Here is an 18,062-nt window from a genome sequence, read left to right on the forward strand (position 1 = left end):
CAGCCAGCCAGCGCTGGCCCAGTCACATAACACGTGCGGCTTCTGCACGCACACCCATTAGAATGCAACGCATACTTCATCAACAGCGATACAGGTTACACTGAGGGTAGCCGAATAAAAAACTTTAACACTGTTAGAAATATACGCCACACTGTGAATCCACACCAAACCAGAACCCTTCGCAGCACTAACTCTTCCAGGACGCTACATGGTGTGTGTGTGTGTGTGGGGGGGGAGGTTTGGTGGTAGCGGGGGTGTATTTTGTAGCGTTCCGGAAGAGTTACTGCTGCAAAGGATTCTGGGTATTTGTTCCGTTGTGTTTATGTTGTGTTACGGTGCGGATGTTCTCCCGAAATGTGTTTGTCATTCTTGTTTGGTGTGGGTTCACAGCATGGCGTATATTTCTAACAGTGTTTGAAGTTTTTTATACTGGCACCCTCAGTGTAACCTGTATCGCTGTCGATGAAGTATGCGTTGCATTCGCTCGTGTGTGCGTACAGAAGCCGCACATATCTTGTGACTGGGTCTGAACGATGTTAGAATGGATGAAAAGCGGACGTGACGATAGCTCGTAGAGTACGTTAAAGGTTAATTTGTTCGACCTTGGCCCGCGGCTTTGTTCAGTTTTAAATTTTGTCCCACTCTGTATTTGAGTTTGACACCCCTGATCTAGCCTATTTCTATTAATTTGTCTATCAGTAAAATATTTTTAAAGATTACTCCAATTGTTTAGTTGACTATTTATATCTGTGTGTGGCGTTGCATTAGTGTTTTACAAGAATAAATAAATACAAACAGAATAATGCCACGTACACCATCTGATGTGTGGAGACATTTCACCCCAACCAATGTAGGCGGAAAGGCTGTGTACATTGTGATGTATCATGTGTATGCTTGCAATTAAAATAAACTCAAACTCAACATTTGCAAATACTGTGCAAAGAGCTACGTCAAAAATGCCACAAAGATGCAGCAGCATATAGACAAGTGCCCAATAATATATCCATCCATCCATCCATCCATTTTCTACCGCTTAGTCCCTTCGGGGTCGCGGGGGGCGCTGGAGCCTATCTCAGCTACAATCAGGCGGAAGGCGGCGTACACCCTGGACAAGTTGCCACCTCATCACAGGGCCAACACAGATAGACAACATTCACACACTAGGGCCAATTTAGTGTTGCCAATCAACCTATCCCCAGGTGCATGTCTTTGGAGGTGGGAGGAAGCCGGAGTACCCGGAGGGAACCCACGCAGTCACGGGGAGAACATGCAAACTCCACACAGAAAGATCCCGAGGCCGGGATTGAACTCACGACTACTCAGGACCTTCGTATTGTGAGGCAGACGCACTAACCCCTCTCCCACCGTGCTGCCTCCCAATAATATATAATTATTGTAATTCCCCATTAATTCCCATATATTCCCATTAATTCCCATGGACGGTGTTCAACTTTGAATAATCAAAAAATGGTAAATATTTCCAAACTGAGCTTAACTTCCCGGAAACTTTCCACCCCTTTGCAACCCTAGGCATGACTATGCAGGTGTTTTTGTGCCACAATCAAGTACATCATTTTACTCGTGTAAATTCAGCATACTTCATCAAAATGATGACAAGTATAAAATGTTACATTAATAGATTACATTTTGAAACATAATTCTAAATAATTATTTTAAACCCAATTTAGATATTTCATGACTTTGGACCTTGATCCTGTACATCATATGTTGTCATAAATGCATTTTGAAGGTGTTATTAAATGCGCTGCAGCGTCATGATATAGAAAGTCCATAGATGAATGAAAACATCATTAAAAAAACAATTGGTCATGAAATATATAAGTAGTTGATGAAGAAAATGGGGCCGTCCTGAAACAACTTTTTAAATTCCGATGCGATACCGATATTGTATCCTTGAGCACTTGATATTAATCCAATAATATACCAGCACAAATGGTCTATACTTGTATTATTCTGGAGTGTGGAATGTTAGAAAAGGTTTGATCAAGTAAAACTACTCAAACAGAGAACAATGGTAGGAATGAAAAACAATAACCTTTTGATTATTAACCATCTGGAATGGACGTATGCTGTCTTTAAGTTGAAGTGGAGTGATAATTATTTTTTTGGGCACAATAATTTATTAAATTAAACTTACGTTGAATGATGTGAACACATTTGATACTGGATACTTTCTAATACACTGCCTTGGAGACTTTGTATGTGTAAGTAATATGCTACTATAATTATTTGATACGTGTTTATATTGACAAATGTGCTGTTTTAGACAGCCATATTGCTCAATTACGGACACTTATTACGTACTGTATGTCTACCTTGTGTGCTTCGTAGCCAATAGCCCACCATGTTTATCTTTTGTAGATGACTTGACTAAAATACAAAAAATACCAACTTTGTGAACTTATTGGAGGACATTTAGATTTGAACTGTCTGTCCAGCTTTGCACAAGTAAACGAGCTGGAGGACTGCTTGTATCAGAGCGATAATATCGGCGATTTTGGATGCAAACAATATCATCTGTTTTTTTGCTGATATCAAGACTGGATTAGGACTCGAAGATCATTTATTAGTGTTTTGATTGATGGCTAACTTGATAAATTACTTTAAAATGTTTAATGTCATTATTCATATTTTACCACAGAATATTTTGAGTGGCTTTATTGATTTATTTAATTTTGGCTCAATACAAGATAATTAAATACTTCAACATTCTGCTCTCATTTAAAAAAAGCAATTACAGCCAATTAAATTTCACAAGCCAAAGATGTTATCTAATGAATACAACCATAATATGCTGGGAGTGAAATGCTAATTAAACGAAGCGAGATTTCATTTACTTGAAGGGGGAACTGCAATCTTTTTGGATTTTTGCCTATCATTCACAATCCCTATATTAGACAAGAAAACATGTATTTTTTTTGCATTCTAATTTGTAAATTACAACAAGCACAAGGTGGCTAACAATGCAGCTGATGGGAGTAATCTATTGCACCATAAACAGAGAATTTCGTCAACTCTGACATTCAACTTAGATCCCGAGATGGCGAGAAAGACACAAAAAGACGCCCATTTGCGTTGTTTTACCTGCATGGGGATTATAATTAATTATTAATAATAATAATAATAATACTAATAATAATAGATTTTATTTGTAAAAATCACTTTACATTGAGCAAACAACCTCAAAGTGCTACAGTGTATAAAATTTAAAAAAAAAGATAATAAAAATAACTACAAATAAAAACTAGAACTAGCACGCATATATCTAAAAAAGTAATTCTTCATCTAGACAGGAATATACAAACATCCCATCAGTCGGCATCCCAGCGAGAGCAGACGTTGTACAGTAAGTGATTGTTTTATTATGTTTGTAATGTTTATTTCTTTTTTAGTACTTATCAATATTGATACTTGATAAATCTGCTTATCGCTCAGCTTTTGAAACTTGTAGCTCATCCTCATAGTCAAAAATATACGTTTCTGGATCATCATTGGTGCCAAAGTAGTCAATGTTGGCGCTCATAAAGTCGGCATGATTAGTCGTTTGTTGTTATTTTGTTGAAGGAAATAGCAAAAGTTGTGATGCCCCTGTGAAATTTATACGCCGCTGTATGCTTAACATGACCAAAATACGTAAAAATGACATGTTATTATAAATGTGACTGTTACTACATTACATTTATACTTCCAGTGTGTATATAAAACGCTGACGGAGGTTTTTGGATGTTTTTTTTCGAATGCTTTGTAAGCATAATTGAGTAGATTCCAATACCTTCATTATTAACTGACTCTTGCTAGTGTTTATTTATGACTTAGAATGCATACAGAATGAAAAACATGTGTGTGCTTTACTCACATTGAAACGATGGAAGAAAGTCCAAGAAAGAATATTCAAAAAGCTTCATATGCTCACTTCATTCTGCTCCTCGTGCTCGAGAATGGCCTGGAGGAAGACCCGGCGCTCTTGGCCGGAGGACTTCTGGTCGAACATGCCGGCCTGAATGACCTTTTGGTCCACGTTGAGCTTGTACTTGGCAGCTGCCAGGATCTTCTCCTCCACGCTGTTGACGGTGCAAAGGCGAAGAACGCGCACCTCGTTCAGCTGGCCGATGCGGTGAGCGCGGTCCTGAGCCTGGAGGTCCTGCAGTCGTGAGGAGACACAAGATGGACATTTTTTAATACAAATAGTTTGCATTCTGATGATGAGCAATGCTTGTATGTATGTATCTATGTACAGAAAAGACCATCATGTATTCTGCCAGACATCCATGAACTGTTTCTGGTTACTAAAACAACACAAGTCATGGAATTATAATACAGCGTCCTCAAAGATTATTAATCAGTAAACAAATGGTCAATCACTTATGAACAATTAGTTGCGAAGGCCCGTTCATGCCCCTGCAAAGACATCTTGATTGATCTTGATTTTCCACCAATCTTGCTTTAACATTACAGACACAAAATCACAGTTGGACTCACACAGTGTATTACTGTAAAACCAGGACAAGACTAAGCCACCAAAGTTGGGGTTTCTTTCTTTAGGAACTTGATTTTGCTGAATATTATGTGGGCAAACTGACTGGTTTGTTCTGATCATCCATGAGTGGTGTCGAGCGATACAGGTCACGTGTAGTAACTAAGTTTTAAAATGTATCTATGGCGAGTGCTATTGACAGTGTCAGAATATCAACACAATGTTTAAACTAGTTCCTTATTCTGTTTTATTGCTTGTAATTGTTTGAGCAAAATAAAGTCAACATTACAAAGTAAATGTTGGTATATATTGTATATATGTTATAGACATAATATAATATAATCTGTATATATATCATTCTGTACACGTATTATGTATATATTCGTATATATGTTAGATTTTTTTATCGCTATATTAGTCTATTTATACCTGCATTGTCCTTTCCATCCTTACACTTTCCATCATTGTAACTGAGCTACTGTGTTGAACAATTTCCCTTGTGGATCATTAAAGTTTGTCTAAGTCTAAGTAGACAACAACAACTACCATCTACTACTCATTTAAATCCTTTGGTCTGTGCCCTCAAAGTCCTCCTGTGTCCAGGGAATTATTTTCTGAATTGGTAACATTAACAAGAATGGCCCCATTTTTTTTTTTGTAAAAATAAAAATATCGATTTAATCACTTTAGTATCAATCATAAACTGATACTACTGTTAATATCTGCACTCCCTCTACTCACGTATATCTGGCCGTACACAGCCACAGAGCATTGTTATATTATCCTCTATATTGTTATTAATCTATTACTCTTACTTCTTAGAGTTTAACTAAGCACTTAGTGGAAGTCGCTTCCTAGCGAGAGCCAAGCGTGCAGTTTTAACAAAGTTTTTAATGATCAATTGCTTTAACAAAGTTCTCTTTCCAGCAGGACGCAACTTTCCAGCCACTTCCGTATCCTCTCTCTCTTCCTGCTCCTGGCGGCTTAATGTTAAGGACAACAGATGATTAGATTAACACGTACCACCTGTGAAATCTAATCACTTGCAAGCTGTGTCTCGCCGTCAGCACTGCCACGTCCCTGTCTGATGGTGCTCTGTCCTCAGCACCATGGACCTTTGCTCCTGCAGGCGGCGCTGACAACATCTCCCTTCACACACTTATTTCTTGTGTTGTTTTAAGTTAGCTTAGCTGCTAGCCTAGCGATTAGCATTCCTGCTTCTGGCTTGCTCTTACTCGGTGAAAGAAATGTAGTATATTTGCATGAATGGAGGTGATGATTATGTAGCACTGCGTATGAACACATACACCAAAAATAAAAACAGTGTCAGCCAGAGGGGATCTGCATTGAAAAGCATTAATTAGCATTGGCCGATCGCATACTTGTTCACGGATGGATCCGCACATCTGTAGTACTAATTATTATTAAATAAAACGTGTACATCCTGCGACTAAGTATCAGGCGTTACTTTGGCATTACGATGAATGCTGGGGCTATGTACCTGATGTGGGTTCCAGTCGCTGTCGAAGATGACGACAGTGTCGGCGGCCTGCAGGTTGAGGCCGAGGCCGCCGGCTCGGGTGCTGAGCAGGAAGATGAAGTACTGCGATCCCGGCTCGTTAAATTTCTTTAGAAGCAACGCTCGGTCGTCGGACTTGGTGGTTCCTGAAAGGTCACACAGACGGTCACTTTCAATTGCAGCGCGAGCTCTTTTGCACGCTTTGGCGCACCAAGCCTGTTGTTTTGGTTGGAAAGCTTTTTATTTTCAGAAAAAGTCCCCACTGTCGACTTATGACACACCGCCGCTGTGACTGAAGTTGTTTTGAAGGCTCTAATTACGTCTGGTTGAAAATGTGAAAAAACATCCATGAACTGCCTAACAGGCCTTTTCAATCACTCAACCTTACCTCACATCAATATTCAAATCCAATCTCTTTTGAATGAAAATACTGTGGCGCGTAAAAAAAATATCAAGCTTCTTTTGTTAAGATTTAATGATGTTCATTATTGTGCTAATGCGCTTTTATACCCTTCTCAGGAATTGATCCGTTGCCTGTATTAAAATGATTAAACACACTGAATTTGTTATTTGTGGACTAGCACCAAGAGCACAAAAAACATCTTTTTTCCCTGCACCAAGCCCACTGAAATGGTCATGATCCATCAAACACAAGAGAGTAAATGTGGTACTGTATCACAGTTGAGTGTGTTCCAAAATAGTGCTGACGTTGGAATGGATGACATCTGCTCAGAGGCTTGGGGCTGTCTGTGGATGTCACTGCGACTGATACTGATGGGATTTCTCCAGACATTTTCCTTGTGACAGTAATATATGTTGGGTGAGGGAACTGGATCCTTTAATCCCTAATGAAAAGTGATCTTCTTTAAGTCGCGAGTTCTCTGCTTGCTACACTGCCTCATACTTCAGGTTGAGGATTAGAATTACAAATATTTACTTCTGAAACCTTGAGCTGCATGATAAAACACGTCTGACACTAGGAGTGGAAATACTCGCAGTAGGATATCAATTTGCCAATGTCATCGATAATACAGAAATTATGCAACATTAAATATGCCATCCATTTTCCTCCGCTTATCTGGGTACAGAACGCAGTCTCAGTAGGGAAGCACAGACTTCACGATCTTGTGCCACTGCTTCCTAACCTGACTCTCGCCAGATCTATGGCGTCACATTAGTGCCAAAAATCCGAGCGCATAAAAACTGTTATCGCGCGCTGATTCTCCACTTCGTGCGCGCGCGCGGTGCCTTTCTGTGCGCGCGCGGTGCCATTTTGCGCGCGTGCGGTGCCTTTCTGTGCGCGCGCGGCGCCTTTCTGCGCGCTCTCTGTGTACTCCTGGCATCTCTCCTCGCGCTGTCATGTTTCTTTTTGGCACTTTGGGGGCGGGTATGCTTAGACGGCCCCTCCTTTCTGATTGGCTGTGAGCATTTTTCATATGACCAATCATTCTCCAGCGTAGCAACGTTGTAGCCATCTAACCTCGGACATCTAGCCTCAATCATTACATTGATGTCAATGGTACATGTACTAATTAAATTACCATAACTTGCTCGATTTTCGACCAATTTACAAACGGTTTGCCTTGTTACAAATCTTATTACATGTAGATATGACATAGGATGTTGTACCTGTTGAAATTACCTCTTTCGCTTTAAAAAAAAAAAAGACTTAATTGTGCAACATAGTTGTGTAGGGTCAGTGTTAGTCAGTTCTCTGATTATTTTAAACTGTTTCAGAATACATTATTAAAAGCTATTTTTAACATTTTAAAAACAAAATTCAAAGATTATTTCATTAATTTTATGGCTGAATCAAAATAAATTCCATAAATTAGAAAACAAATGTTCAAGAAGAAGTGAAAATATAAAATAATATTATGGTTGGATGTTATTGCTGGTGGACCAGTTCTGGCTGAAAGATGTGATTATGGTGTTTGTTGTCTTATTATTTATTTGGGTCACATTTTGTATTACCCTGTATTGTGTTTATGTGGTATGAAATAACCTTCATCAGCGCGCGACATTTTTTTATCCACTTCTTCCTCTGTAAATCTTGATACATATTGACGATGACCCGCCCTGCTATACTTCTGATTGGCTCTGAGCATTTTTCAGCATTTTTCGCCTGACCAATCAGAAAGAAGGGGCCGTCTAAGCATACCCGCCCCCAAAGTGCCAAAAAGAAACATGACAGCGCGAGGAAAGATGCCAGGAGTACACAGAGAGCGCGCAGAAAGGCACCGCGCGCGCAAAAAGGCACCGCGCGCGCACAGAAAGGCACCGCGCGCGCGCAAAAAGGGTGTCGCGCGCGCACGAAGTGGAGAATCAGCGCGCGATAACAGTTTTTATGCGCTCGGATTTTTGGCACTAATGTGACGCCATACAGATCCTTGTAGGTCGCTGAACTCCACACAAGGATCTGGGACTTCTCAATAGGAGATGTATTTCAGCGTAATTGCACTACTCAGCTGACGCCATTAAATTCACGCATGTTACACTCGCCATAATATTGTTTACGATAAGCTCATGCTGGTACAGTAACGTTGACTGACCAGTTATCTCCTTATTGCTTGAACAACATTTGTTCCGTTGCTGCTAAGTGGCACAATATCAGAGATCATGCCAAAAGTTGAAATTCAAGAAATGCCCGGGAGTTTTTGAAAATAGCCTTGTTTGCCTTGGAGTTTTATCATTTCCGAGGCTGTGAATATTAAGCAAGCGAGGAGGACAGGGAACAGGAAGGGGGAGCCAGTGTGCGTGGGTGAAGGTGAGAGCGGAGAGCTTCATGTTGATAAGAAGTTTGCAAATAATATTGTGCCGTGCTTGCGGCCAAAAGTATGTTGTTCGTTTCATTATAGAGATTGACGATCAACCTCCTCCTCATCATCCTTTCAACGTCCGGGCAGAAGCTATAGTATTTACTATTTAGGTAAAAACATCAAAGTATGGGAATGTCAGTAGATAAGGGACATTTCTTGGAGAATCCAGACGATTTGGCAGGTCTGCAATACTACTTCCTTTACAAAGGACCCTGAGGTCAGAGAGTTACCTTTCGCATTTCACTTTCTCTCGTACGCCAAATCATTATTTAAGTTTCCAAAGAACTTGCTCTATTTTTTTTAAGAATTTTTAAACAGCTTTTCTCTAATTATATCCCTATCTTCTTTATGGGTTAAATAAATTGCAGAATTTAAAGGCCTACTGAAACCCACTACTACCGACCACGCAGTCTGATAGTTTATATATCAATGATGAAATCTTAACACTGCAACACATGCCAATACGGCCGGGTTAGCTTACTAAAGTGCAATTTTAAATTTCGCGCAATATATCCTGCTGAAAACGACTCGGTATGATGACGCCTGCGCGTGATGTCACGGATTGTAGAGGACATTTTGGGACAGCATGGTGGCCAGCTATTAAGTCGTCTGTTTTAATCGCAAAATTCCACAGAATTCTGGACATCTGTGTTGGTGAATCTTTTGCAATTTGTTCAATGAACAATAGAGACAGCAAAGAAGAAAGCTGTAGGTGGGAAGCGGTGTATTGCGGCAGGTGTTGTGCCGGATCACGCACCCCCGCCGTAGAATGCACCCCCTGACTGGTGTGTCGGATAACACAGCCGGTGTTTCATTGTTTACATTCCCGAAAGATGACAGTCAAGCTTTACCATTGGCCTGTGGAGAACTGGGACAACAGAGACTCTTACCAGGAGGACTTTGAGTTGGATACGCAGACACGGTACCGTGAGTACGCATGCAGCTGCGGCTTCCAAACATTTGATCGCTTGCCCGTACGTGCGTGCCGCTATGTGCATGTCACGTACGTAACTTTGGGGACTTTGGGGAAATATATGTGCTGTATGAACTTTGGGGAGGTGAACGGTACTTTGAGCTATGGGATTGAGTGTGTTGTGCAGGTGTTTGAGTTGTATTGGCGGGTTATATGGACGGGAGGGGGGAGGTGTTTGTTATGCGGGATTAATTTGTGGCATATTAAATATAAGCCTGGTTGTGTTGTGGCTAATAGAGTATATACAGGTAAAAGCCAGTAAATTAGAATATTTTGAAAAACTTGATTTATTTCAGTAATTGCATTCAAAAGGTGTAACTTGTACATTATATTTATTCATTGCACACAGACTGATGCATTCAAATGTTTATTTCATTTAATTTTGATGATTTGAAGTGGCAACAAATGAAAATCCAAAATTCCGTGTGTCACAAAATTAGAATATTACTTAAGGCTAATACAAAAAAGGGATTTTTAGAAATGTTGGCCAACTGAAAAGTATGAAAATGAAAAATATGAGCATGTACAATACTCAATACTTGGTTGGAGCTCCTTTTGCCTCAATTACTGCGTTAATGCGGCGTGGCATGGAGTCGATGAGTTTCTGGCACTGCTCAGGTGTTATGAGAGCCCAGGTTGCTCTGATAGTGGCCTTCAACTCTTCTGCGTTTTTGGGTCTGGCATTCTGCATCTTCCTTTTCACAATACCCCACAGATTTTCTATGGGGCTAAGGTCAGGGGAGTTGGCGGGCCAATTTAGAACAGAAATACCATGGTCCGTAAACCAGGCACGGGTAGATTTTGCGCTGTGTGCAGGCGCCAAGTCCTGTTGGAACTTGAAATCTCCATCTCCATAGAGCAGGTCAGCAGCAGGAAGCATGAAGTGCTCTAAAACTTGCTGGTAGACGGCTGCGTTGACCCTGGATCTCAGGAAACAGAGTGGACCGACACCAGCAGATGACATGGCACCCCAAACCTTCACTGATGGTGGAAACTTTACACTAGACTTCAGGCAACGTGGATCCTGTGCCTCTCCTGTCTTCCTCCAGACTCTGGGACCTCGATTTCCAAAAGAAATGCAAAATTTGCATGGTTGGGTGATGGTTTGGGGTGCCATGTCATCTGCTGGTGTCGGTCCACTCTGTTTCCTGAGATCCAGGGTCAACGCAGCCGTCTACCAGCAAGTTTTAGAGCACTTCATGCTTCCTGCTGCTGACCTGCTCTATGGAGATGGAGATTTCAAGTTCCAACAGGACTTGGCGCCTGCACACAGCGCAAAATCTACCCGTGCCTGGTTTACGGACCATGGTATTTCTGTTCTAAATTGGCCCGCCAACTCCCCTGACCTTAGCCCCATAGAAAATCTGTGGGGTATTGTGAAAAGGAAGATGCAGAATGCCAGACCCAAAAACGCAGAAGAGTTGAAGGCCACTATCAGAGCAACCTGGGCTCTCATAACACCTGAGCAGTGCCAGAAACTCATCGACTCCATGCCACGCCGCATTAACGCAGTAATTGAGGCAAAAGGAGCTCCAACCAAGTATTGAGTATTGTACATGCTCATATTTTTCATTTTCATACTTTTCAGTTGGCCAACATTTCTAAAAATCCCTTTTTTGTATTAGCCTTAAGTAATATTCTAATTTTGTAACACACGGAATTTTGGATTTTCATTTGTTGCCACTTCAAATCATCAAAATTAAATGAAATAAACATTTGAATGCATCAGTCTGTGTGCAATGAATAAATATAATGTACAAGTTACACCTTTTGAATGCAATTACTGAAATAAATCAAGTTTTTCAAAATATTCTAATTTACTGGCTTTTACCTGTATATGTCTTGTGTTTATTTACTGTTTTAGTCATTCCCAGCTGAATATCAGGTCTCACCCGCCTCTCACAGCATCTTCTCTATCTGAATCGCTCCCACTGCCCTCTAGTCCTTCACTCTCACTTTCCTCATCCACAAATCTTTCATCCTCGCTCAAATTAATGGGGAAATCGTCGCTTTCTCGGTCCAAATCGCTCTCGCTACTGGTGGCCATGATTGTAAACAATGTGCGGATGTGAGGAGCTCCACAACCTGTGACGTCACGCTACTCGTCTGCTACTTCCGGTACAGGCAAGGCTTTTTTATCAGCGACCAAAAGTTGCGAAATTTATCGTCGATGTTCTCTACTAAATCCTTTTGAGCAAAAATATGGCAATATTGCAAAATGATCAAGTATGACACATAGAATGGACCTGCTATCCCCGTTTGAATAAGAAAATCGCATTTCAGTAGGCCTTTAAAGAATGTAATTACTTGCACATTAACACAGCAACTTACATGAGTACATACAAATGTAAATTGGCAGTAGTGACTGACCGTATGTTGTACAAGCATGTTCAGTGTTTTAAAATGGTCGATTCAGTTGCCAGTCTCTTAATTGATAAAATAATATGTTATCAGTGAATCGCTGTAAAATTTGCATTAAAATCAGCATAAATCCAAATTTTGGGTTATTTAGCCAGTGCATGCATCAAAGAAATCATGTTCATTATCTAAACGTTTATTCGTTGAAACGGGATAAAATTAAGTGGATCCTAACTACACGGGATCTTAAAACCCCAATAACGAGTGAAAAAATGATTTTTTATTGGTTATATGTTAGGAAATACTGACTACCACCCCCTCAGCACACTGGGAACCAGCATTACTCCTCTCTAGTCAGTTTACTAGTCACTTTATACTTTTTATTGTCTCGTTTTTTTTACATTGCCTCTTAGAGTGGTCTTAGGCCATATTGTATATTGCATATTGTGTATATTGTGTGGTTTCTTCTTTTTTTTTAAATGCAAAGCACCTCAGGGAAGCAACCTAAATTTCGTTGGACTGTACCTGTACATGCACAATGACAAATAAAGATCATTCATTCATTATATAGATCAGTGTTTCTTTACCATAGGGCCCCTATTGTTGGGCCGTGAACGCCACCTGGCCAAAAATATATCTGTTTCTCAGCTGTGGTCAGGTGTAAAACACTTTTCCACCACTAGTGGCAGGAGCTAAAGTCATAGGAACATTTCTTTAGGGCAAAAATTATGACTAAAGTGGTGGAGCTGTATTTTCACTTTAATTCTATTGACAATTTAGTTAAAAAACATACATATTATTATCTATTTAGTTACAATTGATTAATTTTAGCTTAGCGTAATTGTATGTACATTTGTATTTCATCAGCTTTTGAGTTCTTTCTGTTGCAGTATATTTAATTAGTATTTATTTTGTAATCAACCTGACCTAAGCCTTAATAATAATCTTTGTGATTAACACGTGCTTTCAAATAATTTGACAAGGTAAGTAGGCTAGAAATAGGCGTGGCGCAGTGGAAGAATGGCCGTGCGCGACCCGAGGGTCCCTGGTTCAATCCCCACCTAGTACCAACCTCGTCATGTCCGTTGTGTCCTGAGCAAGACACTTCACCCTTGCTCCTGATGGGTGCTGGTTAGCGCCTTGCATGGCAGCTCCCTCCATCAGTGTGTGAATGTGTGTGTGAATGGGTAAATGTGGAAGTAGTGTCAAAGCGCTTTGAGTACCTTGAAGGTAGAAAAGCGCTATACAAGTACAACCCATTTATTTATTTATTTATTTAAAATCAAGAGTAAGATTACTAATTCAGTGTTAATATACAAACCCCGTTTCCATATGAGTTGGGAAATTGTGTTAGATCATTTTCAACCCATATTCAGTTGAATATGCTACAAAGACAACATATTTGATGTTCAAACTGATAAACTTTTTTTTTTTGCAAATAATCACTAACTTTAGAATTTGATGCCAGCAACACGTGACAAAGAAGTTGGGAAAGGTGGCAATAAATACTGATAAAGTTGAGGAATGCTCATCAAACACTTATTTGGAACATCCCACAGGTGTGCAGGCAAATTGGGAACAGGTGGGTGCCATGATTGGGTATAAAAGTAGATTCCATGAAATGCTCAGTCATTCACAAACAAGGATGGGGCGAGGGTCACCACTTTGTCAACAAATGCGTGAGCAAATTGTTGAACAGTTTAAGAAAAACCTTTCTCAAACAGCTATTGCAAGGAATTTAGGGATTTCACCATCTACGGTCCGTAATATCATCAAAGGGTTCAGAGAATCTGGAGAAATCACTGCACGTAAGCAGCTAAGCCCGTGACCTTCGATCCCTCAGGCTGTACTGCATCAACAAGCGACATCAGTGTGTAAAGGATATCACCACATGGGCTCAGGAACACTTCAGAAACCCACTGTCAGTAACTACAGTTGGTCGCTACATCTGTAAGTGCAAGTCAAAACTCTCCTATGCAAGGCGAAAACAGTTTATCAACAACACCCAGAAATGCCGTCGGCTTTGCTGGGCCTGAGCTCATCTAAGATGGACTGATACAAAGTGGAAAAGTGTTCTGTGGTCTGACGAGTCCACATTTCAAATTGTTTTTGGAAACTGTGGACGTCGTGTCCTCCGGACCAAAGAGGAAAAGAACCATCCGCAAAGTTGAAAAGCCAACATCTGTGATGGTATGGGGGTGTATTAGTGCCCAAGACATGGGTAACTTACACATCTGTGAAGGGGCCATTAATGCTGAAAGGTACATATAGGTTTTGGAGCAACATATGTTGCCATCCAAGCAACGTTACCATGGACGCCCCTGCTTATTTCAGCAAGACAATGCCAAGCCACGTGTTACATCAACGTGGCTTCATAGTAAAAGACTGCGGGTACTAGACTGGCCTGCCTGTAGTCCAGACCTGTCTCCCATTGAAAATGTGTGGCGCATTATGAAGCCTAAAATACCACAACGGAGACCCCCGGACTGTTGAACAACTTAAGCTGTACATCAAGCAAGAATGGGAAAGAATTCCACCTGAGAAGCTTAAAAAATGTGTCTCCTCAGTTCCCAAACGTTTACGGGGTGTTGTTAAAAGGAAAGGCCATGTAACACAGTGGTGAATATGCCCTTTCCCAACTACTTTGGCACGTGTTGCAGCCATGAAATTCTAAGTTAATTATTATTTGCAAAAAAAAATAAAGTTTATGAGTTTGAACATCAAATATGTTGTCTTTGTAGTGCATTCAATTGAATATGGGTTGAAAAGGATTTGCAAATCATTGTATTCCGTTTATATTTACATCTAACACAATTTCCCAACTCATATGGAAACGGGGTTTGTATGAGTGGGTCTCAGGTCCCTCTGTAGTGGAAAAGTTAGGCCCCAAGGTCAAAAAGGTTAAGAACCCCTAATTTAGATGATCCGTTGACAGAACATGTAAAGGAAAGATTTATGTTTTAAAAAATGTGTCTACAGAGGCCCAGCCTTACCATCCAGGCGTAAATACTGAAAGTTGCGGTGGCCAAAGTAGTCCTCCATGATGGTCATGAGCGTGGTCATCTGGCAGAAGAGCAGAACTCGGTGGTTGGTGGCCAGCAGCTTTGGCAGGATGCGATCGAGAAGCTCAAACTTCCCAGAGGCTCGGTACAGATCAGGTCTGGGTTGGAATGGAACAGCATAAATGTCATTCTTTAATGTGTTGTCGTGTCAGATTGTTCATTACAACACGTCTGCTATTACTGACACTGTCCTGTCCCACATGCAAAACACATGATTAAACACTTGGTCCAAGGGTGTGGGACACATTTGGTTCATTCACTCGCGCACGAGGACAAGCAGCAGCTCATTATTTTTATTTTAATTAGCCCTTTTGAGACCAGACGCTTTACATACGGCGGCTAAGAACACTCATAGCCAATTCCCATCACAATGCAGGCCTGAGCTGGTGACATTTAGCCAATTTAAATGTACTAGAAATGAACTTGTCACGGTCTTGAATGAGAAGGCACAGGACGATGCAGAATATCTATAACTAGATGCAACACAACAACTGAAAAGACAGCACATGTGCAATTGTTCTATTCAAAGTGAAATGTTCCCAATAATTGCTATTGTTCCTGTATATCTGTGTCATCGTCTTTTTTGATGAAACAGTCACTGAATTACAGCAGTGTTGTGCCGCTGATTAACTGCAGATAGGGAAGGGCAATTTCTGCTTTCATGTACCGTAAGATACTCATTAAATTGAATGTCGATTCATTGTGTTTGGAGGGAAGTTATGACTTTGTTTTCTTTTGAGGGGTGTGGGCAACTTACCCGCTGATGATGCCGTTTGGATATCCCATATGCTCAGCAAACGATTCCTAGCGTGGAAAATATTTATTAGCATAAGCAATCAAACGTGACTCAATAAAGGTATACTTTGTTATCTTAAAGGTTCCCATCATGCAAAAGTAATTTTACTAGGACAGGGGTCGGCAACCCAAAATGTTGAAAGAGCCATATTGGACCAAAAATACAAAAACAAATCTGTCTGGAGCCGCAAACATTTTTTACATACAGATAGTGTGTCATGAGGTATACATTGAATTAAGAGGACTTAAAGGAAACTAAATGAGCTCAAATATAGCTACAAACGAGGCATTATGATGCAATATGTACATATAGCTAGCCTAAATAGCATGTTAGCATCGATTAGCTTGCAATCATGCAGTGACCAAATATGTCTGATTAGCACTCCACACAAGTCAATAACATCAACAAAACTCACCTTTGTGCATTCATGCACAACGTTAAAAGTTTGGTGGACAAAATGAGACAGAAAAAGAAGTGGCATAAAACACGTCTTAGAAAGTCGGAGAAAGTTATACATGTAAACAAACTACGGTGAGTTCAAGGACCGCCAAAATTAGTAGGACAAAACAGCGCTCGCCAAATACTCAATCAGTGAAGCATGTTTAATATAAACAGTGGGATTTATAACAATTAGGGAGGTTTGTGTCATGTTTGGCCTCCTACAGAAACCATATTAAAACAAAAAATAAATTCTTTCCTCTCATCTTTTTCGATTTTTCATACATCTTTGGAAAAGCTCCAGGGAGCCACTAGGGCGGCGCTAAAGGGCCGCATGCGGCTCTAGAGCCGCGGGTTGCCGACCCCTGTACTAGGATCTAAGATTAATATGTTTCTACAGAGCAGGGAAGTCAAATAGGAGCCAAAATATATTTTGAATTGCGGGCCGAACAGGATTTAAATCGCCAAATCATACGAAAACGATGTAAATCCTATTAATGTATTCCAGACACCAAAAAAATGTTAACACAAAACACTTTTATAAAGGATACACAAACAGCAAATAAAAAGGATGAATGAACGTTTATAACATCACTGTTACATTTATTGTAGTCGCTCGAGATCGATAAGACTAGACTAGACTTCCTTTTTTTAAATTTTATTATATTTTTTATTGTCATTCAAATTTGAACTTTACAGTACAGATAAGAACGAAATTTCATACATTAGCTCATGGTAGTGCAGGATAAAAAAGCAATAAGGTGCAGATATAAATAAATAGATTACTGTACAGTAGAGATGCGCGGTTTGCGGACACAACCGCGGGGTCCGCGGATTATCCGCGGGTCGGGCGGTTGAAATAAAAAAAAATTAGATTTTATCCGCGGGTCAGGTCGGGCGGTTGAAATAAAAAAAAAATTGATTTTAAATAGATTCAGGCGGGTGGCAGTTAAACCAATTCGGAAATATATATACATAGTTAAATGTTGTTACCCACATACGAAAAACGAGCAGGCACCTGCAGCATGCCACAACAGAAGAAAAAAAAAAGAGATGGCAACGCCGGCAGCAAACGTGGTACGCGACAAACTAAAAAAGGGAATACTAAAGACCAGGGGAAAAAAAGGCCAGAAAAGTTCAGCGTGGACTCGTTTTTATGAGGTTGTAAATCAGGATGATAGTAATGCTGGCTACATGATTTGCAAGAGCTGCGACGCTGTTTATGTCGACGACAGTCACAAAACCGGGACATCTAACATGGTGCATCACATTTGTGCAAAACCCCGAACCTCCACAAACACCCTGAGCATGAGCAGTTTCGTCCGCCGTGATCCCAGAAGAGTGCCACAGGATGTTAAAACAAGATAGAACGCAGCTGCCTGCAGCAGTTTGAGTGGCGCGAGTGCGCTTGGAGGTGCGCTCAGCGCGGCTCCCAGATGATTGCGCACTGGTGTGCGTCTGGGCCGTGACAGCGTGGCACGCATTGAATGTCTCTGCTGCATTGGATCAGTCTCCTTTCTTTAACAGGCAAAAGCTTTATAACCTCACTAATGCCTTGCATCGTCTATATTAGATATATAACAACGGGCGGGTGGCGGATGG

The 18,062-nt window shown here is 40.6% G+C and overlaps 1 protein-coding gene across 3 annotated transcripts in view; it reads right to left on the minus strand.

The window, feature by feature from the left end:
- Positions 1 to 18,062, minus strand: part of smarca2 (SWI/SNF related BAF chromatin remodeling complex subunit ATPase 2) — a 167,431-nt gene that overhangs the window by 45,401 nt on the left and 103,968 nt on the right. For all 3 annotated transcript variants that reach the window (XM_061980411.1, XM_061980410.1, XM_061980409.1), the window contains exons 23-26: positions 15,984 to 16,030; positions 15,158 to 15,324; positions 5,997 to 6,160; positions 3,935 to 4,162 (exon numbers count right to left, since the gene is read on the minus strand). In XM_061980411.1, the coding sequence (XP_061836395.1) occupies positions 3,935 to 4,162; positions 5,997 to 6,160; positions 15,158 to 15,324; positions 15,984 to 16,030 (606 nt within the window). The remainder of the gene's footprint in view (positions 1 to 3,934; positions 4,163 to 5,996; positions 6,161 to 15,157; positions 15,325 to 15,983; positions 16,031 to 18,062) is intronic.

Source organism: Nerophis lumbriciformis, linkage group LG20, assembly GCF_033978685.3.
Source record: "Nerophis lumbriciformis linkage group LG20, RoL_Nlum_v2.1, whole genome shotgun sequence".
Classification (NCBI taxonomy): Eukaryota; Metazoa; Chordata; class Actinopteri; order Syngnathiformes; family Syngnathidae; genus Nerophis; species Nerophis lumbriciformis.